At 37.8% G+C, this 12418-nt stretch overlaps 1 protein-coding gene across 2 annotated transcripts in view; it reads right to left on the bottom strand.

Moving 5' to 3' along the window:
- Positions 1-11362, bottom strand: part of CRISPLD1 (cysteine rich secretory protein LCCL domain containing 1) — a 30612-nt gene extending 19250 nt beyond the window's left edge. Inside the window, exons 1-2 of one of the 2 annotated variants that reach the window (XM_026706071.2) lie at positions 10997-11362; positions 9227-9542 (exon numbers count right to left, since the gene is read on the bottom strand). In XM_026706071.2, coding sequence (XP_026561856.1) covers positions 9227-9478 — 252 coding nt within the window. In that variant the 5' untranslated portion in view covers positions 9479-9542; positions 10997-11362. Of the gene's footprint in view, positions 1-9226; positions 9543-10537; positions 10902-10996 lie in introns of those variants that run through there. The other variant, XM_087931401.1, reaches the window with a different exon arrangement.
- Positions 11363-12418: the final 1056 nt, after the last annotated feature.

Below are 12418 nucleotides of genomic sequence, written 5' to 3'. Positions count from 1 at the left end.
AGTTATCTCTATCTTGTGGAACTATTGCAATTATGTCTGAATTCCTTGTGTCTACAGTCCTGTTTTTGCTTTGACATTTTTCTTAGTTGTATTTATATTCTCTAAACCATTCATGCCTCTGTATCCTCAGATATCACAACAAAGACTGAGTATCTATTTGCTTTCTTGGCCACCCATCTAATATAGACTGTACAGATGAACAGTTCAAGATAAGAATAAAAACAGAAGTTGATATTGTTCAGCTCTTTGATACTAGGTCAATAGCCTCTAGACTCAAGCATGGAATCTCATTCACTTCCACTAAGCTTTAAAGTTGAGCAGGAAACAAGAAAGCCAAGAGGAAGATAATTTTCACTTTGAAATAGTTTCTGGTTAAATGTGCCACATATGAAAATCAGTCACTTCACAGGCCAGAATAGTTAAAAATGGGAACTGTATTCGCAGCCAGGAAGAGATGGTGTGAAGAAGAAGAAACACTATTTTGATACAGTAAAGCACATATACAAAAAAGGTGTTTTATCTACTTACATCAAGCAGTATCCTATGCTGAATTCCTCTCAGCTGTAATTTTACTCTTCTAATAATATAAATATCAATAGAAATGCTTCCAATTCCCATTTTTATGTCATACTCCTTTTGCTCTATTGTTACTTATATCCTCTGCTTTCCTGAATTTCCTACCTGATCCCCTATTTCTTATCTCATTTTTATTGAATTCCTCATTTCTTTCCCCCACCCCACTTTTACTTAGATTCCAGTGGTCTATAAAGTACATTTTTTTTATAAAAAGTTGCACTCCAGCTACAGTCTATAGCATGTGATTTCCTGATATTCTCATATTCAAATAAGACCACAATATTTTCTAGACTTCCCTCAGATTGATGATGACTCTGAAAGTAATCCTAAGCAACTATAGTTGATTTTAATTTTTATTTTTTTCTCAGTTGCCTCATATCTCCTTTTTGGGGTTTCTTTTGCCTCTTCTGAGCTGTCTCTTGTTATATTTATTTAAAAAAAATTGTGTGCCTTACCTATGAAGTTTCCCTCCTTCTCTTTTCTTCTTCTGACATACAGATGTCAGCAGATTTTCACAAAAAAGTAAAAATATGGGCAGCAAATGCAAAGTTAATCCCAATTACCCTCTCACAAGTTGATTTCACTATTCTTCCTTGACTGGCCCTTTCCCTCAATCTAAAGTCTTGCCTTTTTTTTTACTTTGCTGTGCATAAGTAACTAGAATGAGAAATTAAATAACAGTCATGGATAGGGAATATTACAACTTGCTGCTCTTATAATTCAAGTGGGGAGCAGGGGTAAATAAATTCACTGCTGATAAGTGACCACTACTTACCTTTTTGATTATCATGTCACTTAGGAGAACAAATGATCCCACTATTCACTACCATTAACAAAGTAACAGAGTTAGGAGGAAACTTGAGGTCTTCTAGCCCAACCCTCTGCTCAGGCAGCAAATGCTATACTATTTCAGATAAACGGCTGTCCAAATCTCTTCTTAAAATCTTCCAGTGTTGGAACAACCACAACTTCTGGAAGCAAGTCATTCCACTGATCCATTATTTTGTGCAAACTACATATTTTCTTAAATTGAGACATTATTTGGCCTACCAACCCCCAGCTGTCAGCTGTCAGCACCCATTTCTTTTTCTTCTTTTTAAAGCTTGCATTAATTTTATGATAAGGGCATTGCTTTTCTGTAAAAAAGAAACAATAAGGATAGTGATGTTAATGCCTGTGTGATCATTTATGACTACAAACAGCAATTTCATGACAACTAAAGTAGGATCCTGGTTCAAGAGATCACTGGCCAGTGAATTTGCATTGATAAAAATTAAGGTGTAGTGGGTAAATGTAAATGTGATCTGCTGACATCATGCCTATCTTCAGTAAAGCAGTTAGAAAATACAAAAACTTCATCTTACTTCATACAATAGGAGTTGTGTGGTGTTTTGCTTTTGTCAAAGGTTTGACCAAATAGCTTTTTGAAGAAAAAATATGAAGCAATAGATTGCCTCCTTCTAAAAAACAAAGCAGCTGCACTGGTGAACAGAAGCGGCTATAGTATTCATTTGTAATGCATGTGCCTAATCCTAACTCTTGGAAAGTTATCAAAATGTTACCATTAATACTTCATACTGATTGTGGTAAATTCCTTCCCCAAATGGATTAAAATAATCTTAGCAAACAAAAAAATATTCACTGTTAAAAATAATGGTTCTAATATATATTGACTACTCTGCTTTGCTCAATACTATTGTTTCTGATAAATGGTTTTCATTTACTTTAACTGTATCTAATCTGAACAAAAACCTTATCCTGGATATTATTACAGGAATCCTCAACTTACAACCACAAGTGAGCCCAGACAATTGTTAAGAGAATTTTGTCCCATTTATCATCTCTCTTGCCGCAGTTGTTTAGGGAATCACTGCAGTTGTTAAGTTAATAACATGGTTATTAAGTAAATATGGCTTCCCCATTGACTTTGCTTGACAGAAAGTTGCAAAAAATGATCAAATCACCCTGGAACACTGCATGCAACATAAAGATATATTAGTTGTCAAGTGTCTGAATTTTGATCACATGACCATGGAGATTCTGCAACAGTCCTAAATGTGAAATACAGCCATACGTCACTTAACTGAATAGAATAACAGAATAACAGAGTCAGAAGGGAGCTTGGAGGTCTTCTAGTGTAGGGGGCGCCAACCTTTTGGACCTCAGGGACCACCAAATTCATAATTTTAAATCCCAGGGACCACTAACCGGTTCTGTGGGTGTGGCATAATTTGTGGGTGTGGTGGTCGTTTGACTGGCTGGGCATGGCTTGTATGTAAATATTATAAATATTTATATAAAAAAATATTTTTTTATAAAAAAATAACAACTTTTACCCCAAATCAGGCAAAGTAGGCAGGCAGATTAAGTTGCTCACAGAATCACATATTCATTCAGAAATCTATCTATCTGCCATTGGCTAGCTCTGTCTGTCACATAAAATTTGCTTGCAAGCAAACTCATAAAATTTGCTAGCAAACTCACAAAATTAACTCACAACACACCACGTATGTAAATATTGAATTTTCCATTCAAAAAAGAGCAACTTTTACCCAAAGTCAGGCAAAGCAGGCAGGCAGATTGAGTTGCTCACAGAATCAATCAGTGATCTATCTATCTGCCATCGGCTACCTCAGTCTCTCAAATTTGCTTGCCGTGAGTCTGCACTGAATAATAGAAACTTCAGTCCTTAGGGAGGTTCAGCTGTGCTTAAAAGCAGAGCTGAAGATCTAAAGACTAGCTAGAAAGCAAGAAATCCAACCATTTCCTGCTTCCTAGCTAATCTAAATCTCCCGGCACAGCAGAACAGATGGTTGGAAAAGTTTGCCGGGTAAGGAGTGAGTGGCGAGGAGGGTTCCTGCGGGCCATGTGGGCTGCGCAGCCTTGTGTTTCTACACAATCTGGATTAATTGCCTTGTGGGGGTGCTCTGGGGATGAGATTTCTCTGCGGCCCACCAAAATTTTCTCACAGCCCACCGGTTGGCGACTGCTGTTCTAGTCCAACCCCCGCTCAAGCAGGAGATTCTATGCCATTCCAGACTGTCCAGTTTCTTTTTCAAATCCTCCAGTGATGGAACACTTTTTTCAGTGCTGTTGCAAGTTAAATGGTCACTAAACAAATGGTTGGAAGTTTATTGTGATCCTTGAGGAACTAGCCAGACTGAAGATTATTGCAGAAGTGAAGTATGCCCTAGCCTAGAGACTGGTCACCTCACTTGTTGGAGTCTTCACTTCTCAAAATGTTTTAAGTCAGTGCTTCAGAATATGTAGGGCAATATCTTAAAATAATTTATTTGAGATACAACGTTTAACTGCATTAATCCATATTTAACTGGGATAAACAAAAATATATTCTAGAAACTATTTTGAAATTTGTTTGAAAACCGAATTTTTCCAGATATCAGATTCCTCAATGATGGAGTTACAAATAAAGAAGCAAAATCGAAAGTACCCTAGAGACAAAACATATTTTTGGCATGTCAACTGGTGTAATCCATGCAACCAGTTAGGTTTTGGAATAGCAATATTCAGTACGATTTGTACTGAAGAACACAAAGCAAGCAGGCATCATACATGATACAGATCAAAAAGGGGAGAGGCTTCAATTGTGTGTTTACAGCTATTATTTTGATTCCCGCACATTTACTGAAAACTCTGAAAGTAAACCAATATAAAAAAGGAAAGGTTTCCCCTGTCCAATTGTGTTTGACTCTAGGGGGCGAGTGCTCATCTCCATTTCCTAGCCAAGGGAACCAGGGTTGTCCAAAGATACTTCCCTGTGGCCATCATGACTATATGCAGAGAAGCATGGAATGCTGTTACCTTCCTACTGATTTGGTACCTATTTATCTATTTGCATTTGCATGCTTTCGAGGTTGGTAAAAGCTGGAACAAGAATGGAAGCTCAACCCATCATGTGATGCTTGGGTCTCAAACTGCCAACCTTCTGGTCCATAAGCCCAGCATCTTAACTGCTAGGCCACCACACCCCCTTAAACCAATGTAGGGTGAAAGTCATTGCTACTTTTTTGAGTTTAGCTCACTTCTTCCTGTTCATTAATTTAGGTAAATAAACTAATTACATTCTGATGTTTGTGTGTGTGTGTGTGTATTCTGTCAAGGCTACAATCTTTAGTTCATTCTTTCAATTTCTCATATATATATATTTTGAGGATCTCATTAATTCTATCCAAGCATGATGTTTTTATCTGCAACTTCTTCTCAACCCATTCACTGTTCCTACATATGTTATTATCCATTCTGTTTTCTTTCACCATGTCCACTCTCCTCCTTCCTATATTTGTTTTGTGCTCCAATTCCCCTTTTATTCTATTTATATCATCCTGTATCCCTCTGCCAGTGAAAATGGAGCCAAGGAGCGATGGCTGCATGCGAGCTCCATTTTCGCTGGCAGAAACCTTAGGCCAGTCCTTCGCTGTTTCCAAGGCTACCTAGCAGGCCAGATGTAAGCACCCTGCAGGCAGGATCCAGCCCATGGGCCTTGAGTTTGACACCCCTGTTCTAAACAATCAAGGGGATAGCACTTATTTATGTCTTTTTCCCTAATCAATGTTGAATCAGGGCTAAGCATATAATTAATTATTCTACCTAGTTTATTTCGATTGTATATCATCTTATTACATTCCACAACCAACCTTTTATACAGCACAAAACATTCCATCATTAAAGCCTACTCACTTTATCATACTTTTTTAAAAAAATCAGCATATATACAATAAGCTCTTACATTCATTCATTTCACAATAAACTGTTAAAGAGGGAAAAACTGCATTGTACCTGCCTACTGACTATGTAATTGCCATTTACTTTTCAAATATTGCTCACTATCATAATCATATTTCATTTTTTATTTCATGAGACTTTTTCCAAACTCTTTCTAAAATACATTTCCTAAAAATATCTCCGTAGTTTTTATTTTATTGCTTGCTACCTTATCATTGGTATAAAGAATATCTTACATTTTATGCAACTATAGAAGAACTAAACATGCATAAAATTAAGAAACTACCGGTATATCCCAAAATATTTTCTCCTTTTTGTATCTTTAAGAGGACTCAGGTTCATGTTTTGCCATTTTAAGTGCTTTCTTATAAATTTTGTCCAAAAACTTTAAACCAAAATTAACAATCTATTTATCACTTAACTTATACATACTATGGCCATTACAATAATTCTGACTACAAACTTCCTGTTTCTAAATATGATTATTTAGCTATCAGGGATGAATGATCTTCAGTTCAATGAACCCTATTTTTACCCTTCTATTCGTGATCTGATTGTGTCATTCACAGTTATTGTTCTTGCTATTGTACTTGTTATTGACCAATCCACTCTTGTATGATTTCTGAATGTACTCACATAGCTATCTGTACTGTAACTTTAGTGCATCAATGACTGTTTTCAGTCACGAATTCTAGTGTTGGCATTCTATGGAGGCAGAAAGCAATGCAGCAATGACCACTCACCAGATGAGTCAGTGAACTGGCGTTGGCCCAAGAATGTGGGGAGAGTGGATATCTTGTAGGCATCTGCAGACTACTAATGATCTTTGAATCATACTTTCAGTGTCACCACTATTGTCCAATCATCAGAAACAAACACAATCTTCACACTTATATTAACTGAGTCTCAAATGCATCTATATTTCAACATTTCTCTTATACCATCAACACATGCAGCCTTTCCACTTCTCAACATTCTCACATCATTTATAACTTTCTTTTTATCTTTACATTATTTCTTTGTTTTGCTTCGAATTGCACTTTTCAACATATCCCTAACTTTTCCATACATATCTATGAAATAATCCTTTCCTTACTTCAGTTTTATCCCATATTATTTTATCACATTTATTTTTAATTCTATTCATTCTGCTGAAAGTTCCTTGTTTAGCCTTCTTCACTAATTTTCAAAATGATTGTTTAAATCCATGACCTGTTTTTGTGTTTGTTTGGTTTTTTTCAATCTTAGCCATCCTTTGACAATATTGTTTCCAACAGTATTTTCTATTCATGCACATCATACCATCTTCATTTTTGCAGCAATTATCTTATGTATTTTTTCTCATCCTAGCTTCTTACATATAAATTCATAAAGAATGTTGTAAATTTCACAAGAACTTAAAAGAACTTTGTTTAACAAGGAACTTCACAAAGAATATTTTGCCAGCAAAACTTTAGTCACTTCTGTGGCATTTGATAATAATTTGACATATTTTTAAATTAGATTAGCTAAAGGTAAAGGTTCCCCTCGCACATACGTGCTAGTCATTTCCGGCTCTAGGGGGTGGTTCTAATCTCCGTTACAAAGCTGAAGAGCCAGCGCTGTCCGAAGACGTCTCCTTGATCATGTGGCCAGCATGACTAAACACCAAAGGCGCACGGAATGCTGTTACCATCCCACCAAAGTGATCCCTGTTTTTCTACTTGCATTTTTACATGGTTTCAAACTGCTAGATTGGCAGAAGCTGGAACAAGTAATGGGAGCTCACTCCATTATGTGGTGCTTGGGATTCGAACCGCCAAACTGCCAACCTTTCTGATTGACAAGCTCAGAGTCTTAAACACTGAGCCATCACATCCCTCTAAGTTGTTAAATTATGTTAAATGAGGTTAAATTATGTTTTAAATACAAACAGTATTTTTTTAATAAATAACCAGTCGCCATTCTAATTCATTCTAGAATTTCTGGCCCAATCATTTTTATGTACTCTTTCATTGCAGTCTGATCTCTCTGGTTATGTCCTCTAACAGAATTATTTTTCCTTCAGAACATTTTCCTTAAGCCATTTCTTCCAAAACCTGTGATTCACCATTTGTTATCACCATTCACAAGAGCAGGGGTGTCACACTCGGTTTCATTGAGGGCCGCATCAGGGTTGTGTTTGACCTCAGGGACCAGGGTAGGCGTGGCCAGGCTGGGCATGGCCAGCTCAACATCACTTGTGTTGGGAGTGCCTCTGGGCTCCTGAGTTCCGTTTTTGGGTGCAACTGTCTTCTGCAACCCTCTGCCAGTGAAAACGGAGATCGGGAGGGCCACCCGCAGCTTTCCCAAGCTCTGTTTTTGCTGGCAAAGGCAACACAGACCAGTCCTTCACTGTTTTCAGGTCGGCCCCATGGGCCAGATCTAAGCATCCCATAGGCCTTGAGTTTGACACCCCTGCATTAGAATGTAAAATGTAATTATAACCAATTTAGAGGTGTGCACGGTAAATACGTTTTGTTCCATATATTCAACGGCAATAGCAATAGCACTTGGATTTATATACCGCTTCATAGAGCTTTACAGCCCTCTCTAAGCTGTTTACAGAGTCAGCATATTGCCCCCAACAATCTGGCTCTTCATTTTATCGACCTCAGAAAGATGGGAGGATGAATCAACCTTGAGCAGGTCAGAATCAAACTCCTGGCAGTGAGCTGAATACTGCATTGTAACCACTGAGCCACTATGACTCTTAAAGACATTATGGCTCAAAAATTAAAGTTGGTATTCCTCTTTCCTTTATGCTCCCTCCTCCTAGCTCAGCCACTGATCTTTCCAGACCAGTCATAGTTTCTGAGTCAACAAAGCAGAGGTCTCCAAACTTGACAACTTTAAGACATAGCTGGCTGAGGAATTCTGAGAGTTGAAGTCCACAAGTCTTTAAGTTGCCAAGTTTGGGGACTCCTGCAACACAGGAACACACCAATGTTTGGACCTGGGAAAATCTATGCATAGAGTAATGCATGCATGAATTAATGTATACAATCTTTTAACCAACATGCACATTCCTACTGGTTTCTACATTACCATCCAAATAATAACCAATTTGGTTTTTCTGATATATAGTTTAACTCTCATGCATATTTCACTTTCACTTCCATGAATATATTCATTAATTCCACTCTATAAGATGAAACCTATTCAATCTACTATATCTGTTCCCCTTTCTCTTAGAAACTACACTTTGTTTTCATTCATTTCATTCAATATTTCATCCTTTTTACCCTTTCCTCAAAATTTTTACTATGTCACAAATGCTAACAGTCTCTCTTTCCCACTCATCTCTTTCATTCCTTTCCATTTTTTTCCTCCCTCCCCTCCTTTCTTGTTGTCCACATATACTAACTGTCTCCTTTTCCAGGTCTTAGTCTAACTATCAACTGCCTTTTTCTTCACCGTTAAGTTCTCTTAGTTGTGGCCACTGCAGTGCACCACAGTCAATCAGTCATGTGATCATAATTTCCCACCCTCCCTGCCAGCTTCCCAAAATTAAAATGAATGGGGAAGTCAACAGTAAGATGGAAATCACTCCTATTCCCACTGCTTTTTTTATCCACTCATAATCATTCTATCTGCTTAGATAAGTAAATATCTTTGAAAGGATGAGCCAAGTATAATTTTAAAAATGTGAATTTGAGAAAACGTTTTAAGAGTTCTGGAACAAACCATGAAATTGATATGAAAAAGAAGTTCTACTTCGTTATTATAACTTCATGAAAGATAAATAGAAATCACTGTGAAGCAGATACAATGTCAAGTAGGTAATATTTCTATGTTGTTCAAAGATAGAATAATTCTACCATTTTGTTCTTCTCCACACCCATTCCCTCCACACAATTTCTGAAGAAGAACAACAATAGACCCTTACCATGTGTTCCATATTGGAAGCTTGTGGATAAACTTGACCCCGTAATTTATTATGAATATCCAAGATACTTTGCATATCATTGTCAGTGATAGCTCTTTTTCCTCTTTGCTTTGCAATCCACCATTCACCATCTTCATCCATGTATTTTTCCAGCATGTCCTCAAATACTGTTGAATTGGGGAGCACCATAGTAGAAACTGCCTGAGCTATGACTAGCAAAGCAGTTACTCTAAACCATTCTTCACTGTTCATGATGAATGATGTCAAAACTCTTCTGGGTTAATTCCAAACCAAAAGCTTCTTTCAGATCTGTTGGCTGAAATGGCAAAAGAGAATCAAACTATTTTGCAGCAGTGAAAGTACAGCTGTTCCGTGTCATAACTAAAGAGGAAAGAGATCATATTTGCATTGATTCTGAATGGCAACTTATCTTCATCTCCATTCACTAGCATTATGTTGGACTACTTAAATGCATAACTATGGCTCTATTTGAAAGAAACTAATATTTCCTATAAAAGTACTTTAAAAGGAAAAAGCCATATAATTAGCTGACAATTCTATGTCTTCCAAAGACCTCTTCTGAAAAAATTTTTGTAACTTAAAAAGAACTATGAATTTAAACCATAGAAAAAGAAAACACCTCATCTAAAAAGATTTGCAGAAAAATATTTTTGTAAAAAGAATAATCATTTTAAATTGCAAGCCAAATACATTTATTTACAACACATTACAGGTTTTATTTCTACCTTTTAGTCATTCAGCTGATATTTAAACTTGTGATGAACTCTCTAATTCAGTGGCTTCCAAATCTGAATTATCCCAAATTTGGGGAAGGTGGTTTTTCTTTGATTAAGGATATAGGCACCCATTACTCAAGGTCATTAAAATTGGCTTAAATTTTTATCTACATTGGATAAAGAGGATTTTCTGGTAAGAGGTTTTGGGTAATAAGGAAAAAGTTTGGGAAGCATTGTTCTAAATGCTAATTTCAGTTAAGACACCAAAGTATTTTAACACTGACCTGAACTTTATGTAAGTTTGAACAAAAGCATTCTATTTTTAGAACTAATATTTTTCTATAACAACATTCATGAGCATTTTCAAACCTTTGGTCACAATTCATATTCATGGCATTTGACAAAGCAAACAAGCAAGTAACCCCTCAGTTAGAGTTCCTTCTAAACTGTAGTAAAAAAAATAATCTGAATTGTTCTGCATACTTGCAGTAAGGAAGATATAATTCTCTATAATTCTCAATGGAACTTACAAGCATTTCATTAATAAATGGAAAGTGGGCACAATAATACAAACCGATGAAAAATAAAAGAGGCAGCTTTTGTGTACTTTTGCATGATGTATTTTCTCTTGCCTTGCATAATCACATCTCTATTACGAGAAATTGTAAAATACTTTCAAAAATCCATAGATTTCAACAACTTTCATAGAAGGATCAAAGTCCCTCAATACCCTCCCCCCGTCCCCAGTTCTCTTTTATTCTCTATCTTGTTCGCAAAAGCCCCCAAGCCCCCACTGCAATGGGACAATGACTCTTCTTTCCTGTTTCTGGGAACGACGCCGAACTCCAGGGAGGCCACCGGGTGAGAGAGGAGCTTAAAAATTCACAGGCAGTTTCGCCCCTCCGTTTCAAAGGACTGCTTTCTTTCACAAGGATGCAAACAGCCGGCAGAAAAGGAATCGCGCTGGGAATTGGGACTTTGGCCAGTGTGCGCAGGCGCACGTTTGCGGCAAAGAGCAAAAGAAGGGTGTTACCTCGGTCCTCTTTTTGAAATGGGGTCGCGGTGGAGCCACACAACTTCGAAGGTCGCTGAGCGTCGTTGAAGTTTGCAGCAAAGTGGCAGAAAAGGACGAGCTACCTCCGGCCCTGCTGGGAGCGCGTAGGCGCCTGCTGCCAACTTGTGCGCTCCCAAATTTGTGCCCAAGTGGCAGTTCACAGTGATGTCTCTAGTCTTCCTTCTCCCAGGATAGCACTGGCAAGTTTCGCGTCTCTAAAGGGGAAGGCGGCTGCTGGGGAGCGGAGCGCCTCTCGCTGCCAGCCCTTTATCCCAAGCTCCGAGGCGCGCACACCCACCGTGACGCGCCCGGGCTCTTCACTCCTCCCCAGTATCCCAGGCGGGGTAAGATTTGTGGGCAACGGGATTCCGTAGCCACCCACCATCATCATCCCCCTCCCCTTGCACGGCAGGGTCCAGTGTCACTCAGGCTCTTCTCAGGGACAGGTCAATGGATTCAGGCTGGAAGGAAGGAGAGAACCTGAGGAGATTTCAACGGAAATGTTATTGCACAGAAATGGAGCCAGAGCCACGTTGCACTTGGTGGATTGTGTTGCTTGCTGGTGTGTAGATTATGGATTACATGTATAGTCTGCCTTCAACAGAGCAAACATCTCGTCCATCTTATACTCACAAGAACCCACTCAGGTGGGTTAGACTGATAATGTAACTAAGTCCACTTAATGATCGTCAAGATAAGACAGGATTCAGATACATTATTTAACTTCACAGTAAAATATTCAAGATAAAAATGTAATCTTTTGCCCCGTGTCCCATTTAAACACTATGACAAAGTAACAGAACTCTAATGTATGACATCTAATTTACTAAAATAACAATGTTATATTTTCCTGTATATGTTACTCCTATAGCAGATACAATATCATTTTTTGGATGGTGAAAAACAACGATTAATAAGTATGACTCACATCACTGAATCGTGTATTAAGTGTTTATACATTGCCCCTTGCATAAGAAATACAGTAAAATCCCATGAAAAACAGAACACACAAACAGCATTATCAGTACTGTCACACCCAGATTAACAAGTTAAAATTGCAAATCCAAGCATTGACATGTTTACTAAAAATTCAACAACTCACCCGAGCAATGTATAATTTTAAGTGCCTTGTGGAAGCACTATGGTGAAGGGCCAGGTTCATCTCTGAAGGCAAAGGATTTCCAAAACGTTGGGAATGTCTGCCATCAGGTCCAGGTTTCTTCAACTCTATGCAGCTGGAATTCTAAGTGTCTCTTCTCTTGATGAGTTCATAAGATGAAATGGTTCCAAAGATAACTCACACTGTGAGGTTCTTTAGAGACTTAAATCAGCATTTTGAATTGGGCTAGGAAAGCTATTAGCAACCAGTACAATAACTAGAGTACAGGGGTAAATCTGCAA

This window comes from Pseudonaja textilis, chromosome 3 (genome assembly GCF_049901715.1).
Source record: "Pseudonaja textilis isolate UNSWEBS1 chromosome 3, rPseTex1.2, whole genome shotgun sequence".
Lineage (NCBI taxonomy): Eukaryota > Metazoa > Chordata > Lepidosauria > Squamata > Elapidae > Pseudonaja > Pseudonaja textilis.
This window is presented reverse-complemented; position numbering and strand designations above follow the sequence as displayed.